This window comes from Rhododendron vialii, chromosome 5a (assembly GCF_030253575.1).
Source record: "Rhododendron vialii isolate Sample 1 chromosome 5a, ASM3025357v1".
Classification (NCBI taxonomy): domain Eukaryota; kingdom Viridiplantae; phylum Streptophyta; class Magnoliopsida; order Ericales; family Ericaceae; genus Rhododendron; species Rhododendron vialii.
The window spans coordinates 39,863,401-39,887,817 of NC_080561.1; the positions used below are offsets into that span (position 1 = coordinate 39,863,401).

The 24,417-nt window shown below is 34.8% G+C and overlaps 1 protein-coding gene across 1 annotated transcript; it reads left to right on the forward strand.

Annotated features, from left to right (window-relative positions):
* Positions 1 to 17,663: 17,663 nt before the first annotated feature.
* On the forward strand, positions 17,664 to 22,200 carry LOC131326722 (UPF0481 protein At3g47200-like). The gene is made up of 2 exons (XM_058359580.1): positions 17,664 to 18,386; positions 20,932 to 22,200. The coding sequence occupies exons 1-2, from the start codon at positions 17,754 to 17,756 to the stop codon at positions 21,976 to 21,978; spliced, it is 1,680 nt and encodes a 559-aa protein (XP_058215563.1). The 5' UTR covers positions 17,664 to 17,753; the 3' UTR covers positions 21,979 to 22,200.
* The last annotated feature ends 2,217 nt before the right edge of the window (positions 22,201 to 24,417 follow it).

Consider the following 24,417-nt stretch of genomic DNA (forward strand, 5'->3'; position numbering starts at 1 on the left):
CACATTTGTCCAATCACAAACGAATTTCAATTACGTACCCGACCACACCAAATTATTCATCTCGATGAGACGATTCCAATGTGGGGTGTTTTTGAGTTTTGAGTTTGGTTATTAAGTTTGGTTATTGAGTTTTGGTTATTGATAAAAGTTGTTAAGTTTGGTTATGTAATGAGTGAAATTTGATTATTTATTAAAAGACTTGTAACTTTGCTTATTACAATGTGGGATGTTTTTTGAACATTGTTGTTAAGTTTGATTATCCAAACTCATTTGCTTATTACAATGTAGATGCTCTAAAGGGGGTTGGAAGTCTCTCCATAGACTTGAACCCCAAACCTCCCCTTACAAGACAAGAGGTACAATCAGATAGGTTAAGAGCCACATGTAGACGAAGGTTAACGGTAGTGAAATGATGGCCTTATATTTCAATAGATCACTCTACAAGTCCAACTACTTGGATACTTTGATGTGTTTCGTAATTATTGACCTAGGACGATAATCGTCACTTACAATTTGAATGCCTACACATTTGGAATATTGGAGAGTGATCCACGTGGCTGGACCTTTCCAAACACAAAAGACTAAAGAGGGTGTACATTAGTAGAGGTTTAGCAGAAAATGAATATGTTAACAACCAAAGGGGGATTCAAAGTTACTCTATAGACTCGAACCTCAGACCTCCCCTTACAAGACAAAAGGTACAATCAGATCGATTAAGAGGCACATCTAGACAAAGGTTAATGGTAGTGAAACGATGGCCTTATATTTCAATAGATCACTTTACATGTACAACTACTTGGATACTTTCATGTGTTTCGTCATTATTGGACTAGGAAGGAGGAAGATAATGGTCACTTTCAATATTAACCTAGGAAGATAATGGTCACTTTTCAATTCTGATGCCTACACATTTGGAATATTGCAGAGTGATCACGCGGCTGAACCTTTCCAAACAAAAAAGATTAAAGAGGACATACATGGGTTAGCGGAAAATTAATATATTAAAAATCAAAGGAGGTTCGAAGTCTCTCCATAGACTCGAACCCCAGACATCTCATTGTAAAATAAAAAGTACAATCAAATCGATTAAGAATCCAATCTAGACAAGGGTTAAAGGTAGGGAAATGATGGGCTTATATTTCAATAGATCACTCTACAAGTCCAACTACTGAGATACTCATGTGTTTTGTAATTATTGACCTAGGAAGATAATGGTCTGTTTCAATTTAATTTGATGCCTACACCTTTGTAATATTGCAGGGTTATCACGTGGCTGGACCTTTCCAAACAAAAAAGAAAGAAGAGGGATACAAGAAAAAATCGTTCTTAAATGAACGATATATTCCAATTTTTTTTGTTGGACCCGTGATGAGTTATCTGTGCGCGCTTTTAATATAACATTGAATAAAATGAAGTTGTTCTAGTTAGTTTCTAGTGAATGATTAGGAAAGACTGTGATCACATTAGACGCATGATGTCATGACTTAAGAGAACAATGACAACCACCTCAGTTACCATGGATCAGTCCTTTCGTGTTTTGATATCATAGAACTGGTCCTTGAATCTTCGTCTATAAATGAATAGGACCTCAATTTCTAATTTCATTCAACAAAAAAGAGCTAGAGCTCCGATTGTAATTTGTGAAGAGTGAAGAGAAACATTATAAGCAATATTTTTTCTAAATTTAATTAGTTACTTAAGCTCAATCCCTTGATAAATAGTCATCGAAAAAGTGCTATATTTTATTTTTGGTGTATTGCCATTGGCTATAATTATTTACCAATGACCAATATTGGTTAATTATCTTCAGGAAAAAACTTCATGCCACATATTTCGAGACCATCCTCGATCAAACGAAGATAATAATCATAGACAAATATATATAATTGCCACTCTTGTCCATGAAAATTACTCAAACACTAATTCAAATGGATGTGATTGAACAACTAATTTTCTCTTAAGGTTAGCCTTTCCGACACCCTTACACACTAGAATTTCATGACCAATACCTTTTTTTTGTTACAAGCGAGCAATAGAAGAATGGGAAAGTCTTCAATACACACCCTTTTAAGGTGTGTACCATATGCACCTATTGTGTAGCTTATATTGTGCCACCTCATAAAAAATTACTTGTAGGACCGGCCATTCATAACATTTTATTTCGTATCGTAACTTTTATACTAAAAATTCGTAACTTTCATCAATATGATTCATAACTTTTTAGCAATAGATTCATAACATTTTGGGGATCGTAACATTTTGGTGTGTTTCATTAAGAAAGATTTTAATATATTTAACATGATACATATGTGATTGTTGTTATTGCCTCTATGAAGCCTGATAAGTATAACTTGTAATTTGATGACTATTCTAGATTTAGCCTAGACAATGGTTATCACATCTGTAATTGTGATGAACATCCTAGATCACAAATACATGCCATACCTAGCCGGTGTAACTTGTGCTCCATATATTTCTCATTCGATCGGCAAAAGTTAAAACAAACTAGAATGAGAGTAGATGTACTCAACTTTATGGAAAACCCTGTAAAAACTAGCTATTAGCGTGCATTTGCGGATTACATTTTTAACTTGATTGCTCATCTTGTATCATATGTGATTGTTTTGGCCGATTTCTCAACAGTTGCAGCGCAATTTGTTAGAAGGGTACTTGTCTCATATATATTACGTGTTTGTATACATATACTCACTTTATCTTATGCTAACATACATCTTAACTATACCACTACAATATACATTAATTTTATAAATTTATACATACTTAACAAACAATAAATGAGACCCACTTTATACATTTTATGTCATATAACACACAATTTTTAACCAAACCACTAGAGATGCTCTTACATGGTAATGTCATGACGTCACGGAGACGAGGAATGGATGACCTCAATAGGTGTTGACATCCCATTAGCTTCTGAACATGACTTTTAGGGTACATATATTTCAGCGAAACCGTTGTGTGATGCTATCGCATTCATTGGCTTCATTTATTTATAGGAACCACCCAGGAACAACTTTTCCAACCATATTTTTATCTCTGAAAGGACATCTAACCAAGTAGGGATCAGTCCATGCCTTAAAGTCTTGTTTTATCCATGCACGTGAATCACTCCCCAACAGGCCCCAAGGATAGCCAGGCATGCATCAAATTTCGAGGGGATCATTTGCACCTTACCATGATCCATAATTTTACCCTAGACAAGTACCAAAAATTAAATAAAAAGAATTGTTCTCATGCCGTAGCTATATTCTAGCTACTTGTGCCAGTAATCGCACATGTTGTTCGTAGTATCTAATTATGGATCCAAACTCGTCAATGTGTCAATTTCAATTTGTTAGAAAAAATGGAATAAAAATGACAAAATGTACGAAGTTGTCTTAAATGTTTCCGAAATGACAAGGCATCTAACAGATGGCCGGCGTTATGATTTTGGCATGAAGAACTTTGAGTTGTTTTTTTTTTTTTTGGGAAAAAAATTTCCAATTCACTTGTACTTTGAGACCAAAGTCCAAGGACAGATCTAAGGAGCGGATGTCCCCAAATGATTGTTCTACCCATTGTAATTTCTAAGCTAGCTATTTTGGTACTAACAAATATTTTTTAAAAAAAATTAGAATTGTGTAAGTCCGCCCGTCCAATACCGTTTAACAAGTCAACTCCAGCCATAGAAAGATTTCGTTGGGAAAATAATTACTCTTTAGCAACCTTATAATTTGTGCAATGTTATTTTAATTTTTAAAATTAACATGGATGCTCGAAATTGAATGCATATTTATAAATAGATGATCGTATTTAGTAATTGAATAGGTCGATTTGTTTGTTGTTATGATCAACACTTTTTCTTAGATCGCAATTGAATCAAAACCCAGGTATATATATTATTCTTGAATTTCGGACTTAGTATCTTTAGTGATGATCGATATACGATGTCAATGGAGTTGAACAATCAATGGAGTTGAATTTTGGACTTAGAATCATCTGTTGCAGCGCAATTTGTTTGAACTAGTGGAAAGTAAGTGAAACTACTGCTTTTCGGAGCCCAATAAGTCATAATGACAATCAAAACATAGTTGTTGTCGATGCTTTTGAAAGTAGAAGTCCTCAAACATACTATACGGCAATGAACAACTTTTTGTCATTTGTTTTCGGAAAAAAAAATTCCAAATCACACATTTTTCGAGGCAACTGTCAATGAAGTTTATAAGTCTGATCCCCAACGAATGCAAATTTGCCTAGGATTTCACACTAATTCAAGGACAAAGACAAGAATTAAACTCGAAAAAGTTGACAAAATCGTAGGGGTTGTAGATGCCTCTAGCTAGCACGATAAGGCCTCTAACAGATGGCAATAAAACGTTGGCCTCTAACAAAAAGAAGAAAGATCACTATTTCTATCCGAGATCTTTGACAATTCATCTCGGTTTTAAAACCGTGGTCTATGGAGCCATGATTGTTTCTACACTACTTTTTATCACGGATTTTAACCCTGATAAAATCAACATAAATTCAAAATTGAATAACTTTAAAAAGTTGTTCTCCAAAAATGAACGATTCTGGTTGTTTTTGTTGGACCTGAGACGAGCTACCAGTGTGTGCTTTTAACATTGAAAAAAATGAAGTTGTTCTAGGTAGTTTCTAGTGAATGATAAGAAATAAAGACTGTGATCACATCACACGGGACACGCGTGAAGTCGTTACTCATGAGAATGAGGTGTAGATGACTCTTGGAAGTTGTGAACCGGCTAAAGTTTTCAGGCCGTGAAAAGTGAAAACAACGGCAACCTCCTCCGTTATTGCGTATTAGGCCTCTCGTGTTTTGATATCATAAATTTGGTCCTTGAATCCTCCTCTATAAATGATAGGACCTCAATTTCCCATTTCATTCAACCAAAAAGAGGTACAGCTCTAGTTGTAATTTGTAAAGAGTCAAGAGAAACATTATAAGTAATATTTTTTCTAAAATTTAATTAGTTCCTTAAGCTCAATCAATCCTTTGATAAATAGTCTTCGAAAAAGCGCTATATTTTATGTCTGGTGTTTTTTCATTTACTATAATTATTTACCAATGACCACTATTTGGCTAATTGTCTTCAGGAAAAAACTTCATGCCACATATTTCGAGACCATCCTCGATCGATTAAACAAAGATAGTAGTCATAGACAAATAGTGCCACTCTTGTCCATGAAAATTACTCCAATGCTAGATCCAAAATGGATGTGATTGTTTTTGCCCGTCATTTGTATGGAATTTGTATGGAATTTCGAGGCTGGTTTCTTACCTGGTAATGTCATGACGTCACGAAAACGAGGAATGGATGACCTCACCCCAAGAGGTGAGGAAGAAAAGTTTTCGGGCAGCGAAACAGGGACCTCAATGGGTGTTAACATCCCGTATGTTAGCTTCTGAACATGACCTTTTTAGGGTAGATATTTCAGTGAAACAGTTGTGTGATGCTATCGCATTCATTTTGCCTTCATTTATAGTAGGAACCATCTAGGAACAACTTTTCCAACCACATTTTTTTCTCTGAAAGGACGTCTAACGCCCTTGTATGTATGGTACATTCCATTGCATTCATTGCCTTTGTCTTCTTTTTTTCCGATGCCCGTGAATCGATCACTCCCCAACACACTGAAGGGGTATCCAGGCATCAAATTTCTGGGGGACCATTCCTTACCATGATCCACAGTTTTACCCTGGACAAAGTAATTAAAAAAAAGTTGTTCCCATGCCGCAACTATATTTTAGTTTTTTTTTAATTTTTTCATACCAAGGTCGTCGTATCTCACCAGATATATAGTATATATCTATATGTGCAATTGCACCTGTTCTTTGTAGTGTATGATTACGGATCCAAACCAGTTAATGTGTCACCTTCAAATTGTTAGAAAAAAGGAGATAAAAATGACAAAATGTACGTAGTTGTCTTAAATGCTTCCGAAATGCCAAGACATCTGACAGATGGCTGGCGTTATGATTTTGGCATGAAGAACTTTGAGTTTTCTTTTTTTCTTCGGGAAAAAATTTCCAATTCATGACTTATACTTTGAGACCAAAGTCCAAGGAAAGATCTAAGGAGCGGATGACCCCAAACGATTGTTCTACCCATTGTAATTTCTAAGCTAGCTATTTTGATACTAAAACATATTTTAAAAAAAATTTGAATTGTGTAAGTCCACCTGCCCAATACCGTTTAACAATTTTACTCCAGCCCAAGAAAGATTTCGTTGGGAAAATAATTACTTTTTAGCAACCTTCTAATTTGTGCAATGTTATTTTGATTTTTTTAAAATTAAAACGGATGCTTGAAATTGAATGGATATTTATAAATAGAAGATCGTATTTAGTAATTGAATAGGTTGATTTGTTTGTTGTTATGATCAACACTTTTTCATAGATCGCAATTGAATCAAAACCTAGCTGTATATATTATTCTTGAATTTCAAACTTAGTATCTTTTGTAACCATCGATATACAATGTCAATGGAGTTGAATTTCGGACTTAGTATCAGCAGTTGTAGCGCAATTTGTCTAAACTGGTGGAAAATAAGTAAAACTACAGCTTTTCAGAGCCCAATAAGTCATAATGGATCACCTTCAATTTGTTTAAAAACAGGGGATAAAAATGACAAAAAAACATAGTTGTTGTAGATGCTTTTGAAAGTGGAAGGCCTCAAACATACTGTAAGGCAAAGAACAATTTTTTGTCATTCATTTTCGGGAAAAAAAATCCAAATCACACATTTTTCGAGGTCACTGTCAATTAATTAAGTCTGATCCCCAACGGACGCAAATTTGCCTAGGATTTCACACTAATTCAGGGATAGACACAAGTATTAAACTCCAGAAAGTTCAAATTTGGGAAGAGAATTTTTTCTAAACATGAAATAAAAAATTTAGCTTATTTATTTTTGAGAAACAGAAAGAAATTCATATAAGCATAACAGTTTACAATACAAACAACCCAAAATATAAAGCTACAGTGATTAGGTCGGAGCAGCACTAGCTCTATTACAAAATTGATCACTACAGCTCTATTACAAAATAAGTTAATTCTTGTAACTGCTTTGCCTGTGTGGTGCACAAATTAAGCTTGTTAGCGCCCGCCTAGTAAGATAATGGGTTTGATGTACATCCTTGCGCTCTACCATGGTAATTCTGCAAAAAGAGATATTTGAGATCACATGGCTAAGAGTGCGCAACAAAAATATTTTAGAAAAGTGACGTATTAAAGTCCAAGGACTTAGTTAATGTCATTGTCTGGGTAATTAATAATTATTGACCGTAGTATAAAGTACAAATGGTCACCTTCAATTTTGATGCCTGCCGCTTTGACATATTGTGGAGTGATTTACGTGGCTAGACCTTTCAGAAGGAAAAAAGAGGAAGACGTGGTTAGAAAAAATAGATAAAATCATACATGGGTCTTGCTGACAATCGCCCACCAAGTGATGGATAATATGTATATAATGCCACACAAATTGGAATCGCTGGAACATCTCGCCAAAAACAATACTTTCATTGATGAATGCCTCATTGAAGCTGGAGAATTTCACGAATGCACAGACTACCAAACAGTTGAAAGCACAAGCTTGAGGACTTTTAGTTAAGTGTCATCAAATTGGCAATTATTAACCATGTCAGGTACCAATGACCGGTCACCTTCAATTTGGATGCCTACTCCTTTGGTATTTTGATGCCTGTGTTAGTTTTATAAATTATAATATGACTTTACCCTTTTTTCTAACCACATTTTTTCGACCACTTCCCTGAAAGGTCTCACCATCACATTAATTATTGCCATTATCATTAGGTAGCAGCTAAAACAACTTCGTTTGTCTACGTTTATCCACGTGAATATATCACTCCTCCAGTACATACCAAAGGGATAGGCATCAAAATTGAATTGAGGGGACCATTTAATTTGTAACTTACCGTGCTCAATTATTAGTTTATTACCCATGAAAAAATACGAACAAATAAAGATTTTCAAGCTATATAGCTGGTTCCTAAATAGAACTAACTAAATAAAGGAATGCGTAAAAATACTACTTTTTGTCTTTTTTATTCAATAGTACACTGTTCTTCCTAAAAACAAAATTGGGAAAATTTCAAAATAGCACTTGATCTTTCACACAAATCACGCATATGAACCTGACCTTTTAATATTATCAAACAAACACCTGACCTATTTAAAAACCTATCAATTTTCCACCCACCGTTAACTTTCCATCCAAAAACAGACGAAAATGCTGAAATGGCCTACATCTGGCCATTTGGAGGGAAACCAATATACATTTTGGGGGGAAAACACTAATCTCTATTGATTTCTCCCGCCAAAACCCACCTGAGGGGCCATGGAGTTCCAATGGTTTGTTATGGGAGTAATGCTTATAAGACTTCATCTCGGTTATTGTAACTGTTTGTTTTTGTTGAACTTATTGCACATTTTGGGGATCAAATTTATGTGCCATTTTTTTCGATAGAGTTTGAGATGGTGTGAGGCAAATGAAGGAGAATAATGAGATGTTTGGGGATTTTGGGACATTCCCATTCCACTTAACTTTTTTTTAGTTTTGTTCTTATTTTAATTTTTTTTCGTGTTTCTTAGTTTTGTGCCTCATTTTTTTTTGTTTTCTTATTCGTCTGGTCAAGACGAATCAGAAGTAAAAACAAAATTATATATTTGCCCAAATATTTTAGAAAATAGTCATTTTTTTTTTACTTAAAAGTGGTTATTTCCTAAAATATTTGGGTAAAAGTAAAAAAAAATTATATACATTTTCGATTCGGCTTGTCGAGACAAATCAATAAGTCACAAAAGGTTAGCGCAAAACTAATAAACGAGAAAAAAAGAAAAGAAAAACAAAACAAAACTAAAAGTTAAGGCGACTTTTAGTTAAGTGTCATATTGGCAATTATTAACCATGTCGGGTACCAATGACCGGTCACCCTCAATTTGGGTGCCTTGTGGAGTGAGATTCACATGGATCGATAGAAATTTTCAAGAAAAATACTACGCTGTTAGAAAGAAAGGGATTGACATCTTACAAAAGACAAACGATGCTTTTCTAGCTAGCTGATTCCTCAGGATAAGGCAATGGAGCATTTCCATAGAAAATCGGGGGTCAATATCAATATGTTATCGAGACCTCAATTCCAAGGCATCAGCTTCAGTTGGTTGAGGCCCCGTTCTGATTTTATAAATAAGTACTTATTTTTTAAAATAAAGGTGATGTATTACGAAAGAATGACCTTGGGATGCGGGAACAAGTGCTTATTTTTAAGAAAATAATGTAGAACACACCCTGACTTTTTGATAGTAAGCAGTTGTTCAAATTTCAATGAACTTTGAAGGCAATGAAATTAAAGGTCCCCTTCAATCTTACGATTTTACCCTTTTTTCTAACCACAATTTTTCCCTGAAAGGTCTAACCATCACATTAATTGCCTTTGTCATTAGGAGGCATCGAAATTGAATTAAGGGGACCATTTGTAACTTAATTACCATGCTCAATTATCACCCATGGGACCAAATACAAACAAATAAAGTTTTTCAAGCTAGCTGGTTCCTAATATTAGAACTAAATGTAGGAATGCATAAAAATACTACTTTTTGTCTGTTTTTCTTCCATATTACCACTATTCTTCCTCAACAAATTAAAATGTGTAGCTTTTAGATTACAATTTGTTGTGTAGCTTTCAGATTACAATTTGCTACCAATTTGGTCGGTTAATTGTCATGTCTATGATGGAGTAATTAATATTTTGCCCTTTTTAGGAGAAATTAAAATTCTATGCCACATATTTCCAGACCACCGTTGATCAAATAAAGATGGCCCCCTGTGTTTGTTTTATAAATTATAATATGACTTTACCCTTTTTTCTAACCACATTTTTAAGATCCCTTCCCTGAAAGGTCTAACCATCACATTAATTATTGCCATTGTCATCAGCAGGAAGCAGCTAAAACAACTTAGTTTGTCTTCGTTTATCCACGCGAATCACTCCCCAGTACATACCAAAGGGGTAGGCATCAAAATTGAATTAAGGGGACCATTTGTAACTTACCATGCTAGATCAAATTGAGGGCATGTTAAGGAAATGTATCACACATTGCTTGGGAGTGGAATGTGTGATCACTTAATAACATCTGGGACCTCTCCACTCATGACCAATTGATTTTGAAATGGGTATAAAGTTTCTACAATGTCTTGTTCTATCCATGCACGTGAATCACTAGCTCCCCAACCGGCCCAAGGGGTAGCCAGCCATGAAATTTCAAGGGGACCATTTGTACCTTACCATATCCATATATAATTACCCTGGACAAAGTACAAAAAAAAGTTGAACAGTTAAGCTAACACAGTTAAGTTCATGTTCCCCTCTGTGGTGGCCTAGGTTCGAACCCCATTGGGGAACTGGGTTTGGGGTATCATGACTATGAATAGCTTATGAGCCTTTTGTTGAATAACATCCTTCTAACCCCTGCTAATTATACAAAAAAAATTAAAGTTATTCTGATGCCGTAACTAGATTCTAGTTTTTGTAATTTGTTCATACCAAGGTAGTCGTATCTCTCCGGTATATACCTGTATCTGTAATCACACCTGTTCTTCGTAGTATCTAATTATGAATTAGAAAAAATGGGATAAAAATGGAAAAATGTACGTAGTTTCTTAAATGCTTCTGAAATGACAAGGCATATAACAGATCATGGCCGAGATTATGATTTTGGCATTAAGGCCCCGTTCTAGAAACCACAAATAAGTACTTATTGGGAGTTCAGGAACGCACGCTAAGAACATGAGTTGGGTTTTTTTTGTTGGAAAAAAAATTTCCAATTCACTTATACTTCGAGACCAAAGTCCAAGGACAGATTTGAGGAGTGGATGTCCCCAAACGATTGCTCTACCCATTGTAATTTCTAAGTTATTTTGGTACTAAAACATATTTGTTTGAAAAATTTGAATTATGTAAGTTTGCACGTCCAATACCATTTTTTTTTTTTTGGAACACGTTAGATATTCATTAATATCATAAGGATTACAAACTACCGTGTGCCGCTAATACAACTGGGGAAAAACCTATTGCACACACGTTAACGAAATACACAGCCAATAATATGAATGAATCAAGTTCAATGATAAATTGATCAGACTGAAAGAAATCAGAGCTATGCATGTAATGTGTAGATATCCAGCTGTCACGATAATTTCACAATTGACAATGCTTTCCACAGAGACCGACTGATGTCAACCTAGTACGACCGATGCCAACCTAATGGCTATTTTCACACTTTCTGGTAGAGAGCACCGCATGCATGGAATAAACATCATGCAACTAAATGGCCAAAAAAGCCAACTACAGCGCAGAATCATAATGAAAATGCAGTCCCACACCGCAATCGTGGTTATTGAACTATGAACTACTAAAAACCACGAAACGTCCATCGCAAATGCTAATCTACCCACCCCTACACATAGAAAATTAAATCTGAAAACTTATAAAACACGAAAAGACTAAACTAATGCATCTCAAGAGCACCACCACCATGGTAAGCATAAGCCACCAACAGTGAGCAAACCCAAACAGATGTGAGTCTAGTAAATCCCACCGTATAGAGCTAGTCCCTTGAATAACCTCAGCCGAAGACAGTGATCAAACACAGCCAAACCGCTGCCCGATCACGTCCAATACTGTTTAACAATTCAACTAATACCGTTTAACAATTCAACTCCAGCCCAAGAAAGATTTCTATGGGAAAATAACTTCATTTTTAGCAACCTCTTAATTTGTGCAATGCAATTTTGATTTTTAAAATTATCAGGGATGCTCAAAATTGTATGCATATTTATAAATAGATTATCGAATTTAGTAATTGAATAGGTCGATTTGTTTGTTTTTATGATCAACACTTTTTCTTAGATCTCAATTGAATCATAACTCAGCTATATTATTCTTGAATTTCGGACTTAGTATATTTAGTGACGATTGATATACGATGTCAATGGAGTTGAATTTCAGACTTAGTATCAATAGTTGCTGCGCAATTTGTTAGAAGAGCTGGAAAACAAGTGGAACTGCTTTTCGGAGCACAATAAACCATATTGGGTCTCCTTCATTTGTTTAAAAACAGGGGATTAAAATGACAAAAACATAGTTGTTGTTGGTGCTTTCCAAAAGTGGAAGCTACGGTAAGGCAATGGACAATTTTTTGTCATTCGTTTTTGGGAAAAATTCCAAATCACACATTGCCGTTTCGAGACCCCGTCAATGAAGTAAAGTCCAGTATCACATAGGGGTGAGCAAAATATCCGTCAAACCGTGAATCCAGTCCAAACCAATCCAAACCGGAAGATTTGGTTTGGGTTTTTAGTAATATGGTTATAATACATACATACATATATGTATAAATTAATTATGATTCACCCAATAAATATGGGAGCTTTTAGTCAACTACTTTCTTAATTTATTGATTCCATTAAATCCACTGCAATATTTAATTTTTCTTCACTGCCAAGATAATGATATGAACCTTGATGTAAAGTGATATCACAAGTTGGTTTCTACTATTGCCCTTTTGCTACCTCATTTCAATTCAATAGCTTTAGAAATTATTTTCGGTCTTTTATTTGGTTAAACTATCTTAAGATGTTTAGTAGTTGATATTCTTAGTTGGTTCATTTTAGTGACTTATCAACATTTTATTTTCTTAGTTTAAGACTTGAGGCAATTTTTGGTATCCTACCCTTAATTAGTTTGTTGATATTAGTGTGTTTTAATAATTTGAATGGAATTTGTTTAAATATATGTATTTTTTAAATTTATCTTCATAATGTTAAGTACTTTAAATATTTTTTGAAGACAATAACTTAGTTCAAAGCAAACCGTGGTTTAAAACCGAAACCGAACCGTATTTAAATGGCTTGGATTGGTTTGGTTTTATGTCTTTTGTGGGTTGGTTCGGTTCTCCAAATTCATAATCCGTAAGTATTGGTTTGGTTATTGGTTTAGTATGAAACCGAACCAATCCGGACCATGCTCACCCCTAGTATCACATTAGGATTTCACACTTATTCAGGGGACAGAGACATGTATTGAACTTGAGAAGCGTTAAATTTGTGAAGAGAATTTTTTGTAAACACAAACTGAAATTTTAAAAATATTGCGCTAAAGTATTTTATTTTTTGATCTCAAATTTTATGTCTTTCCATAGGAGACCAGCAATTTGGGATAGAGAGAGTATTTCACATGAATTTGGGACATGTCTTTTTGTAAGTGTTGTAGAAATGCCCCCAGAACGATAAGGCCTCCAACAGATAGCAATAAAATGTTGGCAATGAACAAGTTATTTCAATAATTTCCAAATCACATATTATTACATATATTTTGGGACCATTGTTGTCCTACCTATAATTCAAGTCTTATCTAAATGGGTGATACAGTCGATATGTATCACCCATTTTCTTCAAAATTTGGCCGTCACAAGTGATTTGAAGATGGTGTTTTGGTTATCCATAGCTAAGTGACCGACGAAATGGGATGGAGCAAATCGGATGTGATTTTGCCGAACAAGAGATTTTTGGCACTTTATGCCTAAAATCAAAGATGCGGACAAGATGAGACATGACGTGAGACGAGATGTAATTGAGACGTGACAAGATGACAAAAAATTGGCCAGTGGTTCAAGTTATGTTCGGACCTAAGTTCGGCATGTGGAACAAGGAGTGACGTACTCCTTGTGTGACGAAATCAACCAACAAAGTGGTTGAAGAGGCTCAATGAGAGGGAGCCAAGACGAACAACAGACGGTTATTCCCATAGACAGGAAAAAAACAACAAACGTGTGTCCGACGGGATGAGGTGTCGAGACGGCGAGACGGACGCATTGTACAAGAGAATCAAGTTTAAGGGGGAATGTTGAAATATGGTAAGCTTGATTTACATGTTCAAAAATTTGCCATGGATTTGGATCAGGCTAAGAGATTTTGTCAAAGATTGATTGGATAAGAATTGGTCATGAAAGTCCAATTTGGTAGGCGCACGGGTGATTTCATAAGATTTGTCTTTTGTTTGATTCAGATCTTGTATCCTATATAGTTGTGAGGTGTGAGTGTGAGAGGTGTAATTTTTTGTAAATGTATTTATGCTAGAAATCAATAAAAATTGAGTTTGTTCATGAATACATATCGCTTCCGCTTTTCAACAATCAGAGAAACGATGTCATGAAAATGATGTGTTGATGACCTCACTAAGATAAGTCTTTTGGGCCATGAGAAATTAGGCCACCTTGGCCGATCATTTTGTTATACTGTACTCTATCCGTTCCTTTTTTTGAGTCTAGTATTTCATTTTGGGCTGTCCCTTAATAAGTGTCCATTTTGTAAAGTTAGTGAATAAAAATTAGTGAATTTTTCATTTTGTTCCTAAAAGTAAATTCCATTTTTAAAAGTTAGTGAGTAAAAATATAATGATCATGTTTCCATAGAGAGTAAGGAAGGAAAGTGGAGGTAAAAGTTATTGAGAAATGTGTAATGATGATGTCTTTTTAATAAGTTGGAATTACGAAGCAGGACACTTAAAAATGGACGGAGGGAGTAATATTTTTGGCACGAATTTTTTTTTTCATGTCATTCAGCTTAGGCAAACCTCTCCTAGCTGTATATATTTAAAAATAAAGCTTAAAATTTTTAAAAAAATTCACTACAGACGACTATAAAGACACAAAAACAATGTGTTGGCTAGAGAGAAGTATTTTTGTCGTATCATATGATCTATTTGCAACTTTAGTGCATACAGAGATGGATCTAGAAAATATAACCTAGTGGGGGCACCTTATTAATCATAATGGCAAAAGTTTAATTTTTTTAGTCAACCACAGTAAGATCGTACAAAATTAAGACATATATTACTAATTACAAAAGTTTAAAACGCGTATTTTAAGTTAAATTAGGTAAAAATGAGCACAAAATCTCAGACAATTTTTAAAGTATATTTTAAATGAACATTGACAAGTTTTAGAATGATCAAACTAATTTTGTTAATGACCTTACTGTTAAATATTTCTTCCAGATGGTTAAAAATAAAAAGAATCAATAAATAAATATCTCTAAATAAACAAACAACTCATAAAACAACAAGTATAAATGCACCATATGATAAAATTCAAGCATAAAACTAATTTTATATGAGTATTTTCGAGATATATGCAAGTGTGTATGTTTATATATTAGCACACTTTCATAATTATGTTAATTTACACAAAAATATTTTTAAAATATTTTAATTTCGAGTGGGGGCACGCGTTTGCGTGCGGGCACCTAGGTCCGTCCCTGGGTGCATATGTAACACTAGACTACATTTCTTACTTCTCTCATCAAGCTTAATGATACGTTGTAAAGATAATACCCAAAATCTGGTAATTATTCATTAGTCTTGCTGCACTGCCACGTGATACCACAACGAGTCCGATTTCGCTCCCTCACCTAAAAGGTAGGTGAACATTAGCCCCCTCCTCATTAGTTGATAGCAACAACATAAGTTTCCTTATTTTACTTTTAACCAATTTTACGAAGCTCTAGTTATGTGTTAATTACAAATAAAATAAGTAAAATAGTACCAATTATTAATTTTTCTATTATTCTCTTAATATTACTACTGTGCTTCCTCAAAAATAAATTATGTAGCTCTTCTGTTGTAGTTTATTCCAAACATATTTGTCTGTTGTCATGCCTGATTACAAATGAGCCCAACACGGTACACTGGTTCACCTTCAATTTGTGAGAAAAAAAGAGAGGATAAAAACGACAAGAATGTGGTTATTGAGAAATATTCGAATAGTGCAATGGCTCTTCTATTACTGCTACTCGCAAATAAAAGACCCACCTCCAGGGAGGCAACGTTTACAACATAAGTGGTACAATAGGAAAAAAAATGTATTGAGACAATTTCGAATAGTGCAATGGCTCTTCTATTACTGCTTTTTGGTACAAAACTCTACCTGCTACTCGCAAAAACAAGACCTACCTCCGGGGAGGCAACACTCACAATATAAGCAGTGCAATAGGGAAAAAAAAAATTGTAATGAAAGAGGTTCGAATCGTGCAATAACTCTTCTATTAGTTATTGCTACTCGCAAGTACAAGACCAATCTCAGTGGAGGCAATGTTGACAACATAGGATTTCACACTACTCCAGTGTTCCAAAATCAGAGAATATAATCTCAAGATATTGTTTGTTCCACACACACACATACTTCACGTGGTACCAAAATGCAGTAGTAAACTACCACGGACTACCTCTACTATTTTTCAAAAAATATTTCAAATATCAATCCAAACATAACATAAAGTCCCAGAAAACTTGGTGTAGCGAGATGAAGTTAGGTCTGTAATTTAGTAAAGTCCATAAAATTCAGCACATAGAAGTGTCCATGAAAACAAATGAACGATTCGGAAGTGTTCATGAAACCAAATGAACGGGACCGTTTTCATTTGGTTTCGTGGACACTTCTGAACCGTTCATTTGTTTTCATGAACACTCTCATGCAATGAGTTTATGATCCTAACACTTTTGTTAATTTAATTGAGTATAATTTTGTGTATTTTATCCGAGTACGTATTTGGGCTGGTGGAGCTGCTGACCCGTTTATTCTTCTGTCACTTACAAGAATATTTCACATGGGACTTTGCTCCGATTTTAGATGGTCATCCCGCTAGTGAACAATAATTAGATTAGTTTTTTGAAGATTAGTTAAATTGCTCATAAGTTAATCCAGATATCCTGAGATATGTAAAAAAAAAAACATGTATATATATAGAAGATATGACAATCCTGTAATTAAAAAGGAAAAAGGAACAAATGGATATGATTATACAAAGGGAATTTCTCCCAAGGTACATTTTCAACGCCTTATACAATGAAGTTTCGATGAAAAATTGTGAACGGAAACTGTCTAAACTATTACTATTCTATGAAGTTTATTTCAAACAGGGTCCGAAGTCAAAATTTAACATTAGTTTTCACGGTATTTCGAGTACCGTCATCAATAACAATAATAAATAATAATTATATTTGTTAGACTTTATCCCAAATTACTCATTTAAGCCACCCAAACTTGATTAATAATGTGTGTGTATGTACACACACACACACACACACACACACACATATATATATATATATGTATATATACGATACGGGGCAGTTCTGTGGACACTTAAAAAAATCTAAAAAAAAATACCCCAAATCTCAATCTCATAGTTTCCGATCAAATTGTTATGATCTGAACCGTTTAATGTGTGTAAAATGTGATTTTTAGAGTGTACGCGAGAAATTAGCAAAAAATATGGCCTAGAAGTGCTTGTTTCGAGTAGTTTTTAATTGAACAATTCATCAAATCTAAGCTAAAAATTGCTCAGATTAACCCTTTGCTGGTCATTTTTTTGCTGATATCTCATGGGTACCCTTAAAATCACATTCTGATTATATTGAGCGACTTAGATCATCAAAATTCGGTCAGGAACTTTGGAGTGTTTTTTTAGATGTCTCTGGAACTGCTCCGATATACATATAAAGCCATTGCTAATTAATTTTAGGTTTGAATCATCCAAAAAATCTAACAATGTTATAAAAATTATTACAGTTATTATTATGATGATAGTAGTAATAGTATGAGTAACAACAATACATCGATGAAAATGGATGAGCCCTCTATATATAGCTAATGCCAGCAGGGGGTCTTTGCATTCTCAAACGCAGAACAATCTTAAGCCCCTTTTCACCACAGAAACACACTACCCAAATCACGACAAATTGCTTTGTCGATTTCATGGATCCAAAGCAATCCTCCGACCCAACTTCAGTCCTTAGAGATACCATTGGAGAAGAACTCTTTGAATCTGCCCAGAAAATTTACAAATCCTTGTTCCCCGCTCGTATTTACAGGGTGCCAAAGGATCTTCGTGAGCTCAACAAAAGCGCCTACATCCCTCGTATCATCTCTATCGGTCCTCTTCACTGCGAAGAAGCACACCTCCAAACACCTATGCAAGACGTCAAAAAACATTATGCCAATAACCTATTTTCTCGAGTGACGGAAGGAATGAACAATGACGACCAAAAAGCCAACAAAAAAAAAGACCTGCTGCTGGAATGCGTGGAAAAAATGAAGCAGTGCGTAGACAGGGCCAAGAAATACTACGCAGAAGAACTAAAGCCGAATAATGACGATATGGTGAAAATGATGTTGGTCGATGGTTGCTTCATCCTTGAACTTCTCTACGCCTCCTACCATACTAACAAATCGAAGGCAGCAGAAGAAAAGACAACAAATGGAAGAGACAGTGGCAACCCAAAGGTACGAATAGAGCCGGCCCTGGGGTAAGTTCCACATGTCCCTGGGCTTGGGCACCTCCACCATGGGGCAAAAAAAAAATTATAAACCCAACAAAAAAAAAAAGATTTAGAAACCTAAAAAAACTAGTTAAAGTACAATGACTTAATTGAAAATTTTGTTTTAGCAAAATTACTTTGAATCAAAATCGTGCTCATCATAAAGTATCATAACAGAGGTTACATTTTGATTTTGTTATTTTTTTATGTAATTCAAGCAACCTTGATTTTACTTTTTTATATGTCTTTTTTATTTTTATGACTTAGGCTCCGTTCCAGAACACCTTCTTAAAAAATAAGTACTTATTTCACATTTTTAAACTCAAAAATAATATAAATGAAAATTTTTTTTTCAATTTTTTTTTCACCGTATAAAAGATCTCAATGAGATCTATCAAACAAGATCCATATTTATAGGAAAATTATTTACGTAAACACATGATTTTTGAACTTGAAATTGCCTTCTTAAAAAATAAGTACTTATTTCTGTTTCCGGAACGGGGCCTTAATAGTAAATGGATAACCAAATTTCAAGTCAAGTTTGGGTAACTCAAACATCTGGCCTCATTGGACATGAAATTAAGGTTAAGGGCTTGGCTGGGAGTCAAATCATGTGTTTCTAATATTGTACTGAGAACTAGTCTAATATTGAATTGCAGAGAGCTGTTGGTACTTTCTCAATCATCCAAAAATATTTTTAATAGATCAGATTTGTAGAAAAAATCTTCTCTGGAATAATCTCTATAAAATCTAGATCATTGATGACACTTAAAAACATCAATATATGTACTAGATATCAAAAAAGGTATGCCCGTACGAAAATTGGCAAATCATAAAACGCAAAATGTACATATTTTCACATATTAATCATTTAGCACAATATATTTAATACCCCAAAAAATACACGTGTTATATGGTTAACTCTTCAGATTATAATACCCAACTCATTTTCATAGGTTAATCATACTTAATATCCCGTATAATACACATGTTATATGATTAACGAAATTAAATTATACTCTATATACACTGCCGGTGTAAATATTTTTTCTCTCCAAATCAATTAGATTGCACCACATCGCCATGTTCTATTAATTGAGATCTTTGACATGTGACGCTATCTAATTGATTTGGAGGAAAATAATGTTTACACCGTTAGTGTATATAATTTAATCTCATGATTAACTATTCATTTATAGTACCGAAAAAGTATACTTTTTCATAGGTTAATCAACCTAAAAAAAATTTACATGTGTTCTGCGAATTTACTGACTCTGTGATTTTATTTTTTTTGAATTTTTTGGGTCAAACGATCATATCATAGATTAAGCTAAAAAGCAACAGCCAACCAGATGTATCAACATTACAGATAAAGAAACAAGGTAAACAGATGCCAAAACGAGATAACTAACTCTGTTATTGTTTCTGTTTCTGCGATATAGATAGAATTACTCTTTTTCTTTTGGGAAAATTAGCCATATGGACGGTAAAATAATTTTCATTTAGAGAAAAGACATCAGCAAAATAGTTTTTAGTGGAGGTCCTTCAACTTTTTGAGTTTTTTAGTCATAAGTGCATTTTAACTTTCATAAGGTTTTTAAGATACTTATGGCCTAAATAAAATAATATGAACCATAGAGCCAGATAGGCAACATAAAATTGAAAATAAAAAGGGAAAAATCGATCTCTGTTCCTTGGTCAAGAAAATACGAATTTCATTTTATTCGCATAATTATAAATGTTTATCTGATAGAAATCATAATATGACATCCAAATCATGAAAGTAAATGGATGGTCTAGATTCATTGCACTACGAATCTGGACCACTCATTGTGAATCTGGACCATTCATTTACTTAATTTCATGGTCCTGATGTGATGGAGTGTACCAATTCTCATAGTTTTTAGTAAAATTTATTCAACAATTCCTAATCTTCTTTAGAAGTTCATAACATTTGTCGAAATTTCATATACGATAAAACTCAGACATACCTCGGTTGAATTCAGATGAACTTGCCAAATACGATAAAACTCAGACATACCTCGGTTGAACTCAGATGAACTTGCCAAATAGAAATGGTGGAAATCCATTGGAACTTGGCAAATTATAGTGGAGATGAGAAATAATTTTGGGCAAATGCTATACTTGATCTATTAATTAGACTCACATTCTTTATTTCTTTTTTCTAAAAGGTTTACTATGGTTAAGGTTAGACAGTGTGGGGCCCATAAGATAATAAGAGCCAATAAAGTGGCAGTATTTTGTTCACCCTCTTTTGATGGGAGTGAATAAATTCGAACTTTGTAAATATACGAAATGAATCGGTCATATATATACGAATTTGATTACAATGTTGCATTCCAATTTGTGAGGTAAACCTGGATGTATATATATACGAATTCGATTACAATGTTGCATTCCAAAAATCAGGAAACAATTCCTTTTTTTGAAAAAAAAAGGTGTATATTCTATTTGCATAAGCATCACTTTAAACTTTTTGTCTTAGCTAGGCATCGAGTAGCGTTCAGAAGCCAATTGACGGAGGAGAGGATGGCAGCAAAAGCAGCAGCGTTGACGAACTACCATGGGCTGACGCCGATGACCCTGTTATGGATAACATTTTGACTGCCAACATGATCAAGCAAGACTTGATCCTCCTCGAGAACCAGATTCCTTTCTTTGTGCTTGTGGAGTTGTTCAAACTCATAGTGAATAAGATCCCCGAGAAAAACAAGTTATCATCACTCACCGAGTATGTCCTTCGGTACTTTGGCAAAATTTTGGGACCAAATGTTGAAACTACAAGTAGCAAGACGAAAACTTGTTGTTGTTTGCCTGATGAATGGGTCCTTCGCGTTTATGATTCTACAAAAGAAAATGAAAAGGGAGAAAAAGAGTCGAGGGAAGCTTATGGCTACAATCATATTCTCCATTTCCTACACGAGCATTACCGTCCTAGTAAAACACAGAACCCCCCAGAAGAAAAGAATGGTGAAGTAGAGGTTTCTGCATCAGAACTCCACTATGCAGGAGTCAAGTTTGTCTCTGTTCGGGGAAACACTAATCTGTTTGACGTCAATTTCAGAGAACCTAAATTCCTATTTTGGGGGTTTTTTAGTGCCAGATTTGAAATCCCGACTCTTGATATAGATGCCCCCACAGAGCCACTCCTTAGAAACCTCATTGCCTTGGAACAGTGTTGCCCTGCGATTGACCAGTACTACACGTCCTACGCAAAGTTCATGGACATTTTAATTAGCTCAGAGGAAGACGTCAAAGTGCTTAAAAAAGCCAAAGTTATACGCAACCACTTGGGCAAGGACAAGGACGTCTGTTGTCTGTTCAACAATCTGTGCAAGGAAGTTGTAATAGGGGAGTTCTATTTCGAAAACCAGTGCCGAGAAGCATACAATTATAGTCAGCATGGGTGGCCGAAGTGGAGGGCGTACTGGAAACGCACGTACGTTGAATCTCCATGGGGGATCGTAGCTTTCTCTGTGGCCATTATTGTCTTTGGAGTAACGGTTAGTAATTTCATTCGCCGGTTCCTTAAATAAACGCCGGTGATCATGAACATTATCTGTGCTTATAATTGTTATGAAGATTGTCTATCTGAATGTGTAGCTATAAAGAAGTGTCAAGTGTGCCTTTCTTCTTCATCGATGTAAGATATGTACTTGTCAATCAACAGTGTCATTCTGTCATTACCTTTAAGTGTTCGTGAGAGAGATGATGTGGGAACCCTACTGTTGCAATAATATATGTTTTTGTGCGTGTAATTGATACCTCTGCAACCAACAGTTTCTTTCCACCCAACGGTAGCGAATTTAGCTCTAGATACAAGAACTATTCGAGTCCGTTTGCTGCTATTTGGATTGGTGAATTCTTACAGATATATATCCTGTGAAGGAACTGGAAAGAATCAAAGTCAGAGTTTATTGTTTCAGCTCCTACAGAAATAAGAAAAACTAAATGGATCTGTAAGAAATGCTAAAGGTCGGCGTAGCATTATCGAAATACATCAAATTTATGTAGCTAGACAATCATTCATCTAAGGGTTATACAAAGTATATAGGACATCCAGAAAAAGAAAGATGAACCAAAATTTTGGGATGGAAAGAGTAACACATGGGTTACATGAATATGCGGCACTATTGTCTTCAGAAAGAAAAAGAAAAGAATATGCCCCACAGATAGTCAACAATTTTTTTGGGTCAAAAATTGGGAAGATATATTAATAATTGTTGAGCGGCATTTCGGCATTTACATCACAAACTTCATTACAAACATCTCAGAGATAAAGGCATTCCCAAGGAAAAACTATGGTGTCTACCCTCAATTTGGAGATACCGTAATTTTGGCATAACCGGATTATTACAAGTATAACCAAAATCAGTGATATGTATAACTAAGGCCTTACAAGACATAATCCCAAAATTTAGGAGTTATGTCTTGTAAGGCCTTGGTTATACATATCACTGGTTTTAGTTATGCTTGTAATGATCTAGTTATGCCAAAATTACGGTGTTCCCAAATTGAGGGTAGACACCATAGCATCATCTTTTAGATAAAGCCAAACTAATCATCTAACTATTGTAAAACAAAAAAGGCACAAGACAGTCGATATCTTTCACTCCAACTCAGACGTTGAGCCTAATGCAAACAGTGGCACTTGTGATCTCCTATATAGTCATACCTAGAATTATCACTCTCAAAAGAGATAAAATGCTAATCAAAGATAAAAGACAATAAAAGTCCAGACAATCAGATGGATTTCAACCAAGTATGGACGCACCAATGAACTTTAAAAAAAATTACAAATCTGACAAATCTCCACAAGTTGTCCTACCAAAAATATTTTTTTGGATAAGAATATTGTTTGCACGAATATCATTGTGAAATAACATCGCCTCTAAAAGAATTTCTCTAGACAAGCTAGAAAGGAAATCATGTATAGAAGAGAAACTCAACACATCTTATGGTTCAATAGAGGCACATATTTCATCAAGAACGCTGCTACTGGTACAGCAGGAGGTGCACAGCAGCTGCGCACAGATCGCTTTTGCGCCCGTCGGCTAAATTTTAAAGCAAAGTTGGATGATTCGTAAACACATTTCCGGATATCGGATTGAGATGATTTTTTACAAGGACCCTAAATGAAGTATTTTGAACAAAATGAGCGACTCCGATCATCTTTGCGGGACCTGAGACGGGCGCAAAAGCGATCTGTGCGCGGCTGCTGTGCCCCTCCTGCTGTACCAGTAGCTTTACTGTTTCATCAAATAGGAATGGATCATCTTCATGGGACTGGCCTACTATCTTATCGGGGTCTTCTGTGAATCTTATATATCCAGGGTCTTGTGTGAGTCCTATTACGGCCCATATCCCTAATCCAAATCATTAAATTGTAAGTGAGTCTTCTTTGCCTCACCAAAGTCCGAACTGAAAGTGGAAATAATAAAAGTTGAATAGAGGATAAAATAGACAAAAATAAAAAATAAAAATGCGACGGATATATGACAACTCCAATGTGGCAATGTCCAATTTAACCAAGGACAAAATAGAGAATGGGATGAACAGTAATGCAGAACTCATGCTTTATAGTATAGCATAGATAGATAGATGGATAATGCTACGGTATTCCCCTCTAGTCCGGGAATACGGTATCTCTTTATAACATAATCACTCAAAGACATAATAACATTAAACTAGTCGATCGAAGACATTACATTTTTTTAAAAAAGGCATAACATTATTATTGTTATTATATTAGACAGAACACTTTTTCAAAACAGAAAGTCTAGGGTCACCGCATGAAATGCGGTGACCGGTCCACCGCACGCCTCAAAAAAATACAGAAAAATATTTATAAATTTTAAAATAATATTTCACGGAACCCTGTAAAAAATCAACTCCAATGGATATTGGTAGATATGTTTTTTGAATTTGTAGGATGAAACTGCAAAGTTTCGTTCCTACGAATTCTGAAAAACATA

Coding starts and splice junctions, on each gene's coding strand:
- LOC131326722 (XM_058359580.1), top strand. CDS start 17,754: ATGCCAGCAGGGGGTCTTTGCATTCTCAAACGCAGAACAATCTTAAGC. Junction 18,387..20,931: donor GAGACAGTGGCAACCCAAAG/GTACGAATAGAG, acceptor TGTCTTAGCTAG/GCATCGAGTAGCGTTCAGAA.